We start from the raw sequence: 18,404 nt of genomic DNA, 5'->3' as shown, positions 1-18,404 counted from the left end.
ACAAGTGTTCTTCATGTTTTATATACTCACTAAATACACTGCATTTGGAAAGTATTCACACCCCTTCATTTTTTACACATTTTGTTACGTTACAGACTTATTCTAAAATGTACTAAATAGTCCCCCCCCCCCATCAATTAACACACAAACCCTATAATAAAAGATTTTTTTGCAAATGTATAGATACAAAAAAACTGAAATATCACATTTACATAAGTATTTAGACCCTTTACTCAGTACTTTGTTGAAGCACCTTTGGCAGCGATTACAGCCTTGACTCTTCTTGGGTATGACGCTACAATCTTGGCACACCTGTATTTGGGGAGTTTCTCCCATTCTTCTCTGTAGATCCTCTCAAGCTCTGTCAGGTTGGATGGGGAGTGTTGCTGCACATCTATTTTCAGGTCTCTCCAGAGAGATCCAGTTCAAGTCTGTGCTCTGGCTGCGTCATTCAGAGACTTGTCCCGAAGCCACTCTGGCGTTGTCTTGGCTGTGTGCTCAAGGTCGTTGTCCTGTTGGAAGGTGAACCTTCGCCCCAGTCTAAGGTCCTGAGCGCTCTGGAGCAGGTTTTCATCAAGGATCTCTCTGTACTTTGCTCCGTTCATCTTTCCCTCGATCCTGACGATCCAGTCTTCCACTCCCTGCTGCTGAAAAACATCCCCACAGCATGATGCTGCCACCACCGTGCTTCACCATACGGAGAGTATTGGCCAGGTGATGAGCGGTGCCTGGTTTCCTCCAGACTTGACGCTTGGCATTCAGGCCAAAGAGTTCAATCTTGGTTTCATCAGACCAGAGAATCTTGTTTATCATGGTCTGAGAGTTCTTACAGTGCCTTTTGGCAAACTCCAAGCGGGCTATTGTGCATTTTACTGAGGAGTGGCTTCTGTCTGGCCACTCCACCATAAAGGCCTGCTTGGTGGAGTGCTGCAGAGAAGGTTGTCCTTCTGGAAGGTTCTCCCATCTCCACAGAGGAACTCTGGAGCTCTGTCAGAGTGACCATCTCCCCCGATTGCTCCGTTTGGCCAGGCGGCCCACTCTAGGAAGAGTCTTGGTGGTTCCAAACTTCTTCCATTTAAGAATGTGTTATCGGGGGCCTTCAATGCTGCAGACACCTGTCTCTGAGCTCTACAGACAATTCATTCGATCTCATGCCTTGGTTTTTGCTCTGACATGCACTGTCAACTGTGGGACCTTATATAGACAGGTATGTGCCTTTCCAAATCATGTCCAAATAATTGAATTTACCACAGGTGGACTTCAATCAAGTTGTAGAAACATCTCAAGGATGATCAATGGAAACAGGATGAACCTGAGCTCAATTTCGAGTCTCATAGCAAAGGGTCTGAATACTTAAGTAAATAAGGTATTTCAGTTTTTTGTATTTAATAGATTTGCACACATTTCTAAAGAACTGTTTTTGCTTTGTCAGTATGGGGTACTGTGTGTAGATTGATAAGAGAAAAAAAATAATTTCATCCATTAGAGAATAAATGTGGAAAATGTGAAGGAGGGGTCTGAATACTTTTCGAATGCACCACATATCTCAAGACAGGATTCATAGCAGTCGAACCATCAGACAGCCTTACAGACATGCTAAAAAGCTCCATGGAACGAGAGAGAGAAAAGAAAGAGGGAGGAAGATGGAGAGAGTGGAGGACAAAATGGCGTCTGTTGGTAAGATAAACAACAATACAATTCCTTTATATTTAAACAATAAGGCCCTAGGAGGTGTGGTGTATGGCCAATATACAACGCCTAAGGGCTGTTCGTAGGCGAGACGCAAAGCGCAGAACCTGGATACTGCCCTTAGCCGTGGTATATTGGCCATATACCACAAAACCCTGAGTTGCCTTATTGCTATTATAAACTGGTTACCAACCAAATTAGACCAGTAAAAATAATATTTTTTGCCATACACGTGATATACCACTGCTTTCAGCCAATCAGTTTTCAGGGCTCAAACCACCCGGTTTATAACACCGATTATAAACCGGGTACTTTGGGTCCTGGATGGTGATTGGCTGAAACAGCATTCCAGCCTTGTGTATATCAGACAATATACCATGGGTATGACACAAAACTACTTGTTCACTGTTCTATTTATGTTTTAACCGGTTAATAATAGCAATAAGGCACCTCAGGGATTTGTGGTGTATGGCCAATATAATGTATCACTACTAAGGGCTGTATCCAGGCTGTATAATGTTTTTTTTCTTTATACAGAATTCATTGTATCGTTGTAAATCAGCCCAATATACGCCGACCCTGAGACTCTGATCTCTAAGTGAGAAAAGACAACAGCTTGGATGCAATTAAACCCTGCTGTATAGCGCTCACAAAGACAACACAAATTAAACCCTGCTGTATAGCTCTCACAAAGACAACACAAATTAAACCCTGCTGTATAGCGCTCACAAAGACAACACAAATTAAACCCTGCTGTATAGCTCTCACAAAGATAACACAAATTAAACCCTGCTGTATAGCTCTCACAGAGACAACACAAATTAAACCCTGCTGTATAGCTCTCACAAAGACAACACAAATTAAACCCTGCTGTATAGCTCTCACAAAGACAACACAAATTAAACCCTGCTGTATAGCTCTCACAAAGACAACACAAATAAAAACCCTGCTGTATAGCTCTCACAAAGACAACACAAATTAAACCCTGCTGTATGGCTCTCACAAAGACAACACAAATTAAACCCTGCTGTATAGCTCTCACAAAGACAACACAAATTAAACCCTGCTGTATAGCTCTCACAAAGACAACACAAATGAAACCCTGCTGTATAGCGCTCACAAAGGCAACACAAATTAAACCCTGCTGTATAGCTCTCACAAAGACAACACAAATTAAACCCTGCTGTATAGCTCTCACAAAGACAACACAAATTATACCCTGCTGTATAGCTCTCACAAAGACAACACAAATTAAACCCTGCTGTATAGCTCTCACAAAGACAACACAAATAAAAACCCTGCTGTATAGCTCTCACAAAGACAACACAAATTAAACCCTGCTGTATAGCTCTCACAGAGACAACACAAATTAAACCCTGCTGTATAGCTCTCACAGAGACAACACAAATTAAACCCTGCTGTATAGCTCTCACAGAGACAACACAAATTAAACCCTGCTGTATAGCTCTCACAAAGAAAACACAAATTAAACCCTGCTGTATAGCTCTCACAAAGACAACACAAATTAAACCCTGCTGTATCGCGCTCACAAAGACAACACAAATTAAACCCTGCTGTATAGCTCTCACAAAGACAACACAAATTAAACCCTGCTGTATAGCTCTCACAAAGAAAACACAAATTAAACCCTGCTGTATCGCGCTCACAAAGACAACACAAATTAAACCCTGCTGTATCGCGCTCACAAAGACAACACAAATTAAACCCTGCTGTATAGCGCTCACAAAGACAACACAAATTAAACCCTGCTGTATAGCTCTCACAAAGAAAACACAAATTAAACCCTGCTGTATCACGCTCACAAAGACAACACAAATACTAGGTGTGTGTGGAGTGGCTCTGTCTGCCCTGCCAGGGTCTCCTCTCTCTCCTTTCTCTACTCACTACTCTCTCTCCTCTCTCTCTCCTCTCTCCTCCTCTCTCTCCTCTCTCTCTCCCCCTCTCTCTCCTCTTTCTCCCTCTATATCCTCTCTCTCCAGCCTGCGGCACTCTAGCCCTCTCCTCGCTGCCTGCCACCAGCTCTTGGCTCCATTCCCAGCCTTTTAGTGAGTGTTACCTGTCAGGACCTGAATTATACCTGCCTGCAGGCTCAGTCCATATGAATCATACATCAGCCAGAGGGTGGGAGGGTGGGAGGGAGGGAGGGAGGGAGAGCGGGAGAGAGGGAGAGAGGGAGAGAGGGAGAGAGAGAGAGAGAGAGGAAATTTACTCGTGTGGGAGAGAGAGTGAGAGAGAGAAAGAGAGAGAGTCAGTGTGAGAAACAGGAGGGATGAAGGCAGAGAGAGAGAGGGGGATGGATGGATGGAGTGATAGGGAGTGAGAGATTGCACTCAACCTCATCTGTACAAAGCCTAGGCAATTACTGAGTGCCAGCTCTAGACATGGCAGTCACACCAGCAACAAAGCTGCTCACAATAGACCTCATTACCAACCAGTGGATTTACTGAGAAAGGATTTCACTTTTAGTCCAAATCTTTAGACTTTTGATTTCTGTATGTTCTCACAATGATGGGCGATGGAATAAACAGTATTAAAATGATTACTCAAATCAGAAAGATATGTCAAAGATATTAATATTGTGCAATTCATTACTCTATGTACCAATGTCAACATGTAACACTGTCACTAAAACTGGCTTTAATTTACACCTTGATTAGATGTGTAATCTTTGGTAAATCATAGGTTAATGTAGGTTTTTGATTAACTGATAGGATTTTTTTTGTTGCAAATTTTTGACTCCCTATAGAGTTACAAACTGCATCAAGGTCAATTGTAACGTTACACACATCAAGGTCAAGTGTAATGTTACATACATCAAGGTCAATTGTAACGTTACATACATCAAGGTCAATTGTAACGTTACATACATCAAGGTCAATTGTAACGTTACACACATCAAGGTCAATTGTAATGTTACATACATCAAGGTCAATTGTAACGTTACATACATCAAGGTCAATTGTAACGTTACATACATCAAGGTCAATTGTAACGTTACACACATCAAGGTCAACTGTAACATTACATACATCAAGGTCAATTGTAATGTTACATACATCAAGGTCAATTGTAACGTTACATACATCAAGGTCAACTGTAACATTACATACATCAAGGTCAATTGTAATGTTACATACATCAAGGTCAATTGTAACGTTACATACATCAAGGTCAATTGTAACGTTACATACATCAAGGTCAATTGTAACGTTACACACATCAAGGTCAATTGTAATGTTACATACATCAAGGTCAATTGTAACGTTACATACATCAAGGTCAATTGTAACGTTACATACATCAAGGTCAATTGTAACGTTACACACATCAAGGTCAACTGTAACATTACATACATCAAGGTCAATTGTAATGTTACATACATCAAGGTCAATTGTAACGTTACATACATCAAGGTCAACTGTAACATTACATACATCAAGGTCAATTGTAATGTTACATACATCAAGGTCAATTGTAACGTTACATACATCAAGGTCAATTGTAATGTTACATACATCAAGATCAATTGTAACGTTACACACATCAAGGTCAATTGTAACGTTACATACATCAATGTCAACTGTAACGTTACATACATCAATGTCAACTTTAACATTACACATGTTAAATTATCATTGAGTGTGGAACGCCTCATCCAACCTACTATTTCTGTCTCTCTCTTTCAATCCCTCTCTCTCTCTCTATCTCAATCCCTCTCTATCTCTATCCCTCTCTCTCTATCTCAATCCCTCTCTCTATCTCAATCCCTCTCTCTCTCTCAATCCCTCTCTCTCTCTCTATCTCAATCCCTCTCTCTCTCTCTTTCTCTATACCGCTTTCTCTCTCTCTGTCTCTCACTATCCCTCTCGCTCGCTTGCTCTCTCTGTCTCTCACTATCCCTCTTGCTCGCTCACTTGCTCTCTCTCTCTCTCCCTCTCACTCGCTTGCTCTCTCTCTCTCTCAATTCAATTCAATTCAATTCAATTCAATTCAATTCAATTCGCTTTATTGGCATGACGTAACAATGTACATATTGCCAAAGCTTATTTTGGATATTTACAATATAAAAATAAATAAAAATGAGAATCAAAGTTGTCAACGGGACAACAGTAACAACAATAATCAAGGGTCAAAATAACCATACATTCAACAATAACAATAAGCATACAGTAGAGTACATGTGCAGGTTGATTAGTCTGTCAGACACTGTCCCTCAACTTATGGCAGGCAGCAATGTAGTGCGCTGCCAACCCACAGCTCTCTGCGTCCTCCCCCAACAGGACGGGGAGTCTATCCTCATCAGAGAGATCTTTGAAACCTTGAATAAGGGTTTCAAATTTGGGAAAATGACACTCTCTAATTGTTTTATATTTTTGACATTTTGTCAGGAAATGCAGCTCTGTCTCAGGTTCTGCTGTTGTGCAGTGGTTGCACAGCTTTTCCTCTACAGGGAGCCAGGTTTTCCTGTGTCTACCCTTCTCAATGGCAAGGCTGTGCTCACTGAGCCTGTACCTTGTCAAGGTTTTTCTAAGGTTTTGATCAGTAACCATGGTCAAATATTTAGCCACGGTGTACTGTCGATTTAGGGCCAGATAGCACTGCATTTTGCTTTGTGTTTGTGCTTGTGTTTCCCAATAAGCAATGTAGTTTTGTTTTGACTGTGTTGTAATTTGGTTTATTCTGATTGATTGGATGTTCTGGTCCTGAGGCTTCAGTGTGTAAGTAGAACAGGTTTGTGAACTCAGCCCCAGGACCAGCTGGATGAGGGGACTCTTTTCTTTGCTCAGCTCTTGGCATTGCAGGGCTTGGTAATGATATGAGAGGGGGGTCACTGTATTTTAGATATTTCCAAAACTTAATTGCTCTTTTTTGAGTTTTTATTATTAGTGGATATTGGCCTAATTCTGCCCTGCATGCATTGTTTGTAGTTTTCCTCTGGACATGTAGGAGAATCTTACAGAACTCTGCATGCAGGGTTTCAATGGGGTGTTTGTCCCATTTGCTGACATCTTGTTTTGCAAGTGGACCCCACACCTCGCTGCCATAAAGTGCAATTGGTTCAATGACATATTCAATTAGTTTTAGCCAAATGTTAATAGGTATTTCAATTTGAATTTGCTTTTTAATGGCGTAGAATGCCCTGCGTGCTTTCTCTCTCAGTTCATTCACTGCCTCATTAATGTGTCCAGTTGAGCTTATTTTTAAACCTAAGTAATTGTAGTGTGTACAGTACTCTATATATTTTGTACCAATTGAGAACTTTGGTCTAATTCCCTGAGATGTGGATCTTCTCTGGAAAATCATTATTTTAGTATTTTTTGGGTTTACTGCTAGGGCCCAGGTCTGGCAGTACTGCTCTAGCAGATCCAGGCTCTGCTGTAGGCCATGTGCTGTGGGTGACAGCAGGCATAGGTCATCTGCGAAGAGTAGGCATTTAACTTCTGAATTGTGGAGACTAACACCAGGGGCTGAGGATTTTTCTAGAATAGTGGCCAATTCGTTAATGTAAATATTGAAGAGTGCAGGGCTCAGATTGCAACCCTGGCGAAGGCCCCGCCCCTGGTTAAAGAATTCTGTTATTTTCTTACCAATTTTAATGCTGCATGTATTGCCAGTATAGATTGATTTAATTATGTCATATGTTTTACCCCCTACACCACTTTCAATAACTTTGTAGAACAGTCCTGTATGCCAAATAGAATCAAATGCTTTTTGGAAGTCGATAAAGCAAGCGTATATTTTGGAATTATTTTGGTGGACATGTTTATCTATCAGGGTGTGTAGGGTGTAAATATGATCAGTTGTGCGATGTTTTGGTATGAATCCAATCTGGCTTTTACTCAAGACATTGTGCTTATTAAGGAAGTTTAGAACTCTTACATTGATAATACTACAGAAAACCTTCCCCAGGTTACTGTTCACACAAATGCCTCTGTAATTGTTATGGTCAAATTTGTCTCCGTTCTTAAAGATTGGGGTTATGAGTCCTTGATTCCAGATGTCAGGGAAATAACCTACACTCAGGATCAAATTAAACAGTTTTAATATAGCCAATTGGAATTTTGCACTAGTGAGTTTGAGCATCTCATTTAGGATGCCATCGGGTCCGCATGCTTTTTTAAATTTGAGAGCCTGAAGTTTCTTATAGAGCTCCTGGTCAGTAATTGGGGAGTCCAATGGATTTTGATTGTCTTTTATAGCTTTTTCTAATCCATTCAACTTCTCATGAATTTGGCGTTGTTCTGCATTTGTGTCAATTTGAACGGTGTTGTAGAGTGTTTTAAAATGGGTTGTCCATATGTCACAATTTTTTACGTTTTTTCCAATTTTGCCAGAAGTTGTTTGTGTTTATGGACTCCTCTCTCTCTCCTCTCCTCTCTCTCTCTCTCTCTCTCTCTCGCTCTCTCTCTCTCTCTCTCTCTCTATCTCTCTCTATCCCTCTCTCTCTCTCTCTCTCTATCTCTCTCTCTGTCTCTCACTATCCCTCTCGCTCGCTCTGTCTCTCACTATCCCTCTCGCTCGCTCGCTCTCTCTCTCTCTCGCTCTGTCTGTCTGTCTGTCTGTCTGTCTGTCTGTCTGTCTGTCTGTCTGTCTGTCTGTCTGTCTGTCTGTCTGTCTGTCTGTCTGTCTGTCTGTCTGTCTGTCTGTCTGTCTGTCTCTCACTCTCTCTCTGTCTCTCTTTCATGTCCTACTTCAAAGAGCAGACACACAGTACGGCTCTAATGGCCGCAGACTCTCAAACAGCTAGCGTCGTCTTCACAGTGTGTTCGTGTGTGTGTGTTTGTGTGTGTGTGCGGGGGTAACAGTCATTGTCATTACTACACCCAAACACAGCCATATGCCTCCACACCTCTACCTCTTCCTCTTCCCTAGCTTGAACACTATAGCCGGGGGTTCAACTGGGGCCGCCAGTGAAATCAATCATATTATGTTACTGAGCAGAGGAGAGATGAAGCAAGACAGCAGACAGCAAGACAGCAGACAGCAAGACAGCAGAGCTCACTCAGCCAACAAGAGTAGCAGTTTAGTGAAGATAAATATATGTGCGGCTCTTGTGCACGGGTCGCCTAGAAACTATAAGATTTAACCAGGTTATTTTATCACTATAAAGTTACTGCACAGTTTTAGGCTACTGTAAACATATCATCAGCACTAGAGCTCCAACCAGCCAATCAACCAACCAACCAACCAGCCAATCAACCAACCAACCAACCAACAAACCAATCAACCAACCAACCAACCAACCAACCAACCAATAAACCAACCAACCAATAAACCGACCAACCGAATAGCCAATTAACCAATCAACCAATCAACCAACCAACCAACCGGCCAACCGACCGGCCAATCAACCGACCGACCAGCCAATCAACCAATCAACCAGCCAATCATCCAATCAACCGACCGACCAGCCAATCAACCAATCAACCAACCAATCAACTGACCGACCGACCAGCCAATCAACCAATCAACCGACCAATCAACCAACCAATCAATAGAATGACCGACCAGCCAATCAACCAATTTAACCAACCAATCAACCGACCCACCAGCCAATCAACCAATCAACCAACCAACGAACAGACCAACCAATCAACCAATCAACCAGCCAACCAACAAATGAACTGACCAACTGACCAGCCAATCAATCAACAAATCAACCGACCAACCGACCAACCAATCAATCAACCAATCAATCAACAGACCAACCAATCAACCAAACGACCGACCAGCCAATCAACCAATCAACCGACTAACAAACCAACCAACTGACCGGCCAATCAACCAATCAACCCACTGACCGACCAGCCAACCAATCAACCAACCAACTAGCCAATCAACCAATCAACCAACCGACTGACCAGCCAATCAATCAACAAATCAACCGACTGAACGACCAGCAAATCAACCAATCAACCAATCAACCGACCAGCCAATCAACCAACCAACCGACCAGCCAATCAACCAATCAAACGACCAATGAACCAAACAAGCGACCGGTCAATCCACCAATCAACCAACCAATCCATCAACCAAACGACCGACCAGTCAATCAACCAATCAACCAACTAACCAACCGACCAACTGACGGGCCAATCAACCAATCAACCCACTGACCGACCAGCCAACCAATCAACCAACCAACCAGCCAATCAACCAACCAACCGACCGACCGACCAACCGACCAGCCAACCAGCCAACACTTATTATTTCAGGCAGGGCCGCCTCAGGATCTAATGCCCTCCTCTCACATGCACACGCATGCACGCGCACGCACGCACGCACACACACACACACACACACACACACACACACACACACACACACACACACACACACACACACACACACACACACACACACACACAGAGCTCTTCCTCTCAGCCTGCCCCTCTATTTGTGGGTAATTTATCACCCAGGGTCTTTGGGAGAGGGAGAGGTCTGATGCATGTGTCATTTGTCTGTGGCACCAAATGCAATTCTAGCCCACTGGTTCATGGAGACGCCTTGATGGGGTGACACTGGAGACAAAGCTATCAATCTCTCTAGCCCACGTCTGGGGAGTAAATAGCATCAAGTGGAGAAGCTTTTGTTTAAACATGCCCTGAGTAGAGGAGGACTCTGGGAAGGTCTGGTGACTTTACATGTCAGCTGTCAACGAAGTTCGTTGACATTTCCTATCGCCATCTTTCTCTTCTTTTGAGTGATTTCTTAAGTGGTCCTCTGTGGATCAGTTGGTAGAGTATGCAACATAAGGATAGTGGGTTTGTTTCCCGAGACCACCCGTATGTAAAATGTAGGCACTCATGACTGTAAATCAACCCATCAGAGTCTAAGCCCTGTCTAAGCCGGGGGAGGTGGGGTTCTACTAAGCTATATGGAATTGTTCAAGAAGGTCATACCAAGCATCATTTAGCTTTTTGATTTTGAAATATAGGACAGACCCCTTGAAGTATATTACTGCTATTAGCCAATACAAACCCATTGAATAACAGATTCACTACATGGAACAACAGATAGTCCCAAAAACATATCAAAAGGAAGTTTGTTCTGAAGTGTCTGTCCTATATCTGAGAGATATAAGAATGATCAGGAAGCATGTACATGTATTTAACCCCCTATTTTTGGCATTAAACGGTCTCCACATATACTTTCATTCATTTTTTTAACTGGTACCAGGGACCTTCAGACAAGTCTTGTGAGGCCTGTGGGCATCCTAGAGCAAAACCTTTGCACAGGGGGGTCATTAGTGTGTAGCCCATACGGTTCGGACACTACAGACAGATCGTCTGTACTGAGTTCAAACTAGTCTTCTGACAGTTGTGGAGGTCATAGAGCCCAATTTTCGGGTTGTCTCATGATCTGACAAACACCGCTCTAGCTCTGTCACCTTTCACGGCAGATGCGGAAGTGTGACATAGGCGGATGCGGTGGATTGAGACGTATCCATTGTTCCTTAAACAGATTTTTATTGGGATTGTTTTATTATGCTAATTCGATTTTTGCGGAGGCGTGGACATCGACCTCAGGGGGATGTTGAAGTTGCCATTTGATCATTGACTTAACATTTGCAAGAATTTGGGTGACCTTGAAGATATAAAAGACTATAAATTGGCACCAAAATTCTCGATAACATCCAAGATTACGGCAAAACGGTTGGGTCCACAGCTCTCGAAGTACAACACTCCAGTCTCTATGTAATCTGTCAATGTGTCTGGGAAATCGCCACAGCAATCACAGAAAGAATACAGATGTAGGATCTGAATTTGAGCTACAGCAGGAAAATAACCCTGCAGCAACAGGAAATATGAATTAGTGCGTGGATTATACAGTAAATAATGAACATTTATTATAATGGTTGATCCATTTTTCAAAAATGGAAAATCAAGTCTGAAATTTCAAAGTGGAAATTACAAACTTCAGAAGCCTTTTTAAATGCTCAAATACACCACAAGTTTAAAATGTCCTACATTGCAGGAATGTTCTCCTGCAACAGGTTGATCAAATTAAAAACCTACATCTGTAGATGTTGCACAACCACAATCAACCAGTATCAATCTAACACTCAAGCAGGTCCTCAGATATTCTGACACATTTTGCAATCAACTTTTCACAGCCGGTGATTGCAATTGCAGGTTTGCTTTTTGTGCAGGAGCAATGGCCTGGAGCTGGAGAGCTTGATTTGTCCATGGTCAGGGAGGGCTGAGTGAGTGAGAGAGTGAGGAGGAGGAGGAGGAAAAATGCAGATTATAAGGGGAGTGAAGAAGGATCTTTACCTTCGGTGTCTGGCGTATTTGCCGCTGACGTGTCCGCTTCCATCACAGCCTGGAGTAGGACAGCTGTAAACACAAAGGAGAGTCACTGGAGTTAACACTATGCATGGCACGACAGGCACGTACACACACACACATGGCCCCTCCCCCTTCACCCGATGCACACACACTCCTCCAGATGACATCCCATTCCCTCACACACAGATAGTGCTCAGTACATGCATGACAAAACACATGATCCAGAGGAATGCACAGGACCATAGCAGCTGTGTATTATTCATGTAATGAGAACACACAGCCAGCAGCCTCGAAGCCAGGCGGTGACTCACTACTCTGCATATTTCATAGCAGCCCATCAGCCTTCCTTTAGACAGCTGTGAGTGCCAAAGGTAAAGAGCCCCTCTTAAGGAACACTGGGTGCCTCTCCCTTTGACCCCACACCTATAGGTACTAGGAGGTCAACTCTGTTGTAGCTTTCCATTGGCCCATTCACCCGCGGTCCACTCTCACTGCCATCACATCCGCTAGTTTACAACCATCTGTGGTATACGGTATCCATATTAGGAGATCAAATCAAATCGTATTTATCACAAGCGCCGAATACATCAGGTAGACCTTACGTGAAATGTTTAGTTACAAGCCCTTAACCAACAATGCAGTTCAAGAAATAGTTAAGAAAATATTGACTAAATAAAAATAAAAAAGTAACACAATAAAATAACAATAACAAGGCTATATATAGGGGGTACCGGTACTGAGTCAATGTGCGGGGGTGCAGGTTAGTCAGGCTATATACAGGGGGTACCAGTACCGAGTCAATGTGCGGGGGTACAGGTTAGTCAGGCTATATACAGGGGGTACCAGTACCGAGTCAATGTGCGGGGGTACAGGTTAGTCAGGCTATATACAGGGGGTACCAGTACCGAGTCAATGTGCGGGGGTGCAGGTTAGTCAGGCTATATACAGGGGGTGCCAGTACCGAGTCAATGTGCGGGGGTACAGGTTAGTCAGGCTATGTACAGGAGGTACCAGTACCGAGTCAATGTGTGAGGGTGCAGGTTAGTCAGGCAATATACAGGGGGTACCAGTACCGAGTCAATGTGCAGGGGTACAGGTTAGTCAGGCTATATACAGGGGGTGCCAGTACCGAGTCAATGTGCAGGGGTACAGGTTAGTCAGGCTATATACAGGGGGTACCAGTACCGAGTCAATGTGCGGGGGTACAGGTTAGTCAGGCTATATACAGGGGGTGCCAGTACCGAGTCAATGTGCGGGGGTACAGGTTAGTCAGGCTATATACAGGGGGTGCCAGTACCGAGTCAATGTGCGGGGGTACAGGTTAGTCAGGCTATATACAGGGGGTACCAGTACAGAGTCAATGTGCGGGTTAGTCGAGGTCATTTGTACATTTTAGGAAGCTTTGTCTGACCACTGATTTAGTTTTGCTTGACAACTTCCTAATATGGATGCCGCAGTGGTGGATGTCCGTCATGCACCGTCCACAATGAAAAGTGCATGACTGTGCTAATTAGAGCAGAACAGCAGCTCTCGCTCTCTCCAAGGTGAACAGATCCATAGATTTGACGGTGAATGGCAGGAGCACGCGTCGATCACTGCTATTGGCATTATTGATGTGTGTAGCCCTGGAAATGGATCCATGGACTGATGAAACACCTATGTCCTCAGGGGGAGGACGTGTATCGGCCAGTGGGCTGTCTGTCTCTGTGTGTGCATGCGTGTGTGCTTGCCTGACTGTCTGCCTGTGTGTGTGTGTACGTTTGCGTGTGTATGCTTGTATGTGTACGTGTGCGTGCACGTTTGCATGTGTATGCTTGTATGTGTACGTGTGTGTGTATGTTTACGTGTGTATGCTTGTATGTGTACGTGTGCGTGCACGTTTGCATGTGTATGCTTGTACGTGTACGTGTGTGTGGATGTTTACGAGTGTATGCTTGTATGTGTACGTGTGTGTGTATGTTTACGTGTGTATGCTTGTACGTGTATGTGTGTGTGGATGTTTACGAGTGTATGCTTGTATGTGTACGTGTGTGTGGATGTTTACGAGTGTATGCTTGTATGTGTACGTGTGTGTGGATGTTTACGAGTGTATGCTTGTATGTGTACGTGTGTGTGGATGTTTACGAGTGTATGCTTGTATGTGTACGTGTGTGTGGATGTTTACGAGTGTAAGCTTGTATGTGTACGTGTGTGTGGATGTTTACGAGTGTAAGCTTGTATGTGTACGTGTGTGTGGACATGCGCGATCATAAGTGTGTGAGAAGCAAGAGCCAGGGAAGTGGCGCGGAGAGATTATGGATTAGGGGTTCTGAGCTGAGAAATGCCATCAAGAGAGAGAAGGGTGTTTAGAGATAGAGACTGTGCAGGCCACTGCCAGACAGAAAACACACGATTACAGAGTGTACTAGAATGTTTATAACATTGGTGTATTCTACAACTGCAACGAAAAAGGGTAGATATATCGCAAACATTTTTTGGGGGGAAAATAATCAATCATTTTTAATCTGTTCAATGAAGGTATGAAAGTAATTATGAGCTAAACACTTGATCCTTCTCCAAATCTTACAGCTGAGGAAATGACTAGAGAAATATGGTACAGTGGCTGTTTACAATACAACACCGGACCTCAAGTCACTGTGGATATGATGTGAGTACGGTGTCCATATTAGGACATGTCAGGGATATTCACTTGTATCACTGGATCGAAGTGAAACATGGTCCCTCTCAACATGACCAATCTGCAGGGAGTACTGTATGCTATGTGATAATAGAATGCAGTTGATCCCCACTATAGCCTACTGTTAATACAACAGCAAATCAAATATATCTAGAAAAGCATTGACCACTCAGAGAGTCTGTAAAGCCCTCAGGAATGAATTACGCACCAACCTGAATAACTCCTGTGCTGCCGTCTCCACTGGAACTAGTGAGAAAGATTCACAAAGCCACATCAGACAGTTAGATGTACTGTCAAGTACAACATACACAACAATAGCAGTAAAGAATAAACAATTACAATCAAAATCAAAATCAAAACTACAGGATCCATCATGCATTTCTGAGTATCTACAGTCACTTTCACGTTGACTTGATGTCCCCCAATATGATGCCAGGTGGCTGGCAGATGAGAGGGAGGGGGCAGAGTGAGGGGTTTGGGGGGGCAGTAACTAACACCCCCAGGCCGTTTAGAGAGACAGACACACTGTACTGTTACCATAGCGTACCTCGGACCCCTTTGGAACGCGTTCGATGGCGCTTCTCAACCGCATCCACTTCCATCTCGTAAAGACAAAGGGTTGGGAAGCGGTCATTAGTTTCATCCTCTTTCTCTCATGACATAATGAGGACTAAATACAGCACAACACATAGGCTATCATAAATGAAGATGTGACATACAGTAACAGAAGACCTCACTTCATTTCATAGAGCTTCATAGAGCTTCATGGAGCTTCATTCATTATGTAGAGAGATGTACGACTGTAGTACATCCCCTATGTGGAAGTTCGAGGTAGTTACCTGGAATCAGCTGGGTTGGGTGTGGCACCACCTCAGGTTCAAAACCACGCCTCCTTCTCTGAGAGTAGTAGTTTGGCTTTCTCAGCAGAAACACTTCAAAACTCCCCATCCAAAGTCATGATCTGCAAAGACAATAAAATAACAAGAATATAACACACTCACATTAGAAAATTCTCACATTAGCGGTAGTAAGCGTAAAGATGGTCAAGCTTAGCGGTTAGCATTTTCTTTTGTCTTGTTTGGTTGCAATCACTTGTGGTACTATGGTATCCTTATATGGAGTCCTTACATTATAATACAGGAGGAATCGAGGCAGTGATGTTGCCACTGTCAATATGGACATATTTAAAATAGATCTTAAAACACACCTTCTTAGCTTTGCTTTTCCTTTGGGTACTTTTCAGTTGTTTAATTTATATTGTTATTCTGTAGTTTTTATCCTCTTATGTTTGTTGTGTAGTAAATATTTCCATTTTTATTTTCAATGTTTTTATTTTATTCGTTTTTTTCCCTGTGAAGCACATTGCATTGTATTCCATGTCTGTATAAATAGAGCTTGATTTGATTTGATTTGACTACATTAGCCCGGTTGACTCCATTCTGTAAACAATGCAGCCTTATGAAGGGCAGCATCCTCACTGCTTTGTTTCCATTCCATTGTTTTGGCTAAGTCCCATGATGCACAGCAGGAGGTAAATATGTTCCAAAAACAAAGATAAACAACTTATTACATCCACCAGGAAACCAGAGAGTCATTACAGTATCTCTCTCATTGTCTCGGTTTCCGTCATTCCCTTTGTTACTTGTTTTCCGTGTATTGATTTGTATATTGAACTGTATATTGATCTGTATATTGATGCGTATATGTATGTGTATTGATGCGTGTATTGATGTGCATATTGATGTGTATATTTAACGCATATATTGATGTGTATATTGATGTGTAGTGTATATTGATGTGTATAGTGATGCGTATAGTGTATATTGATGTGTTTATTGATGTGTATATTTATATAAATATTGATGCATATATACATGTGTATATTGATGTGTAGTGTATATTGATGTGTATATTGATGTGTATAGTGATGCGTATAGTGTATATTGATGTGTTTATTGATGTGTATATTTATATAAATATTGATGCGTATATACATGTGTATATTGATGTGTAGTGTATATTGATGTGTATATTGATGTGTAGTGTATATTGATGTGTATAGTGATGTGTATAGTGTATATTGATAAGTTTATTGATGTGTATATTTATATAAATATTGATGCGTATATACATGTGTATATTGATGTGTATTGATATCTATACTGATGTGTATAGTGTATATTGATGTGTATATTGACGTGTATATTGCCGTGTATATTGATGTGTATATTGATGTGTGTTAATGTGTGTATTGGTGTATATATTGTTGTGTATTGATGTATATTGATGTTCATATTGATGTGTATTTATGTGTATATTGATGTATATTAATGTGTATAGTGTATATTGATGTATATTAATGTGCATATTAATGTGTATGTTGATGTGTATATGTATGTATATAGTGATGTGTATTGATATTGATGTGTATTAATGTATATTTGGTTGTGTATTGATGTATATTGATGTATATGAATGTGCATATTGATGTGTATATTGATGTGTAGATTAATGTATATAGTGATGTGTATTGATGTATATTGATGTCCATATTGATGTATATTGATGTATATTAATGTGTATAGTGTATATTTATGTATATTAATGTGTATAGTGTATATTAATGTGCATATTAATGTGTATATTGAGGTGTATATTGTTGTGTATTGATTTATATTGATGTACATATTGATGCATATTGATGTATATTAATGTGTATAGTGTATATTGATGTATATTAATGTGTATAGTGTATATTGATGTGTATTAATGCGTATATAGGGCCTGGGTAAGAGATCTGGTTCTCAGCATTAAATGTTTTTGAGCAGAGAGAGTGAAAGTCTCCATTTCCACAAATATTCTGGTATTTTACTTTTTTAGTTTATCATCAAATCGATTATGTTTCCACCACAGCGTGGACTGTCTATAAGCTTGAGGCCTTTTGCAGGAGGCCTTTTGCCTTCTGGTAGGCAGTCATTGTAAATAAGAATTTGTTGGAGAAACACAGCAGCAAATGGAGTCTTTCTCTCTCTCTCTCTCTCTCTCTCAATCTCTCTCTCTCTCTCTCTCGTTCCCCTATCGAGTGTTCAGCTCTCTCATCTCTGCTCATCTGTCTGCAACCTCACATGAAGATCTCACACTCAACCTGAAATCTTGTTAGCGTGTGGGCCAACAGCACAAGAGTGTGAACGTGATGCTCAGCCAGTGTATCGAACACTGTTGCACTTCTCTAGCCCTGAGCTCTCATCTCTAGCACTGAGCTCTCATCCCTAGCCCTGAGTGCTCATCCCTAGCTCTGAGCATTTATCCTTAGCCCTGAGCTCTCATCCCTAGCCCTGAGCTCTCATCCCTAGCACTGAGCTCTCATCCCTAGCACTGAGCGCTCACCCCTAGCCCTGAGCTCTCGTCCCTAGCCCTGCGCTCTCATCCCTAGCCCTGAGCTCTCATCCCTAGCCCTGAGTTTTCGTCCCTAGCCCTGAGCTCTCGTCCCTAGCCCTGAGCTCTCATCCCTAGCCCTGAGCTCTCATCCCTAGCCCTGAGCTCTCATCCCTAACACTGAGCTACTGTCCTATAGGAGTCAACTCTGTCAGTACAGACTGAGACAGAAGAAGAGAAGAGAAGAGAAGAGGAGAGGAGAGGAGACTCTGATTAGTATTCATCCCGACCCCCTGCCTGTCTCAAATAATATGATGCAGTGCTCCCTGCATCAGTGGGTTATACACATC

General features: G+C 42.2%; 1 protein-coding gene across 9 annotated transcripts in view; it reads right to left on the bottom strand.

Moving 5' to 3' along the window:
• Positions 1–18,404, bottom strand: part of LOC106608144 (myelin transcription factor 1-like protein) — a 355,994-nt gene that overhangs the window by 151,549 nt on the left and 186,041 nt on the right. For all 9 annotated transcript variants that reach the window (XM_082977020.1, XM_082977024.1, XM_082977022.1 and 6 more), the window contains exons 2-5: positions 15,519–15,640; positions 15,227–15,281; positions 14,892–14,925; positions 11,988–12,050 (exon numbers count right to left, since the gene is read on the bottom strand). In XM_082977020.1, the coding sequence (XP_082833146.1) occupies positions 11,988–12,050; positions 14,892–14,925; positions 15,227–15,281 (152 nt within the window). In that variant the 5' untranslated portion in view covers positions 15,519–15,640. The remainder of the gene's footprint in view (positions 1–11,987; positions 12,051–14,891; positions 14,926–15,226; positions 15,282–15,518; positions 15,641–18,404) is intronic.

The sequence above is a fragment of the Salmo salar genome, chromosome 06, assembly GCF_965601325.2.
Source record: "Salmo salar chromosome 06, fSalSal1, whole genome shotgun sequence".
Lineage (NCBI taxonomy): Eukaryota > Metazoa > Chordata > Actinopteri > Salmoniformes > Salmonidae > Salmo > Salmo salar.
The sequence above is the reverse complement of the archived record's forward strand: the minus strand, read 5'-3'. Positions and strand labels throughout refer to the sequence as shown.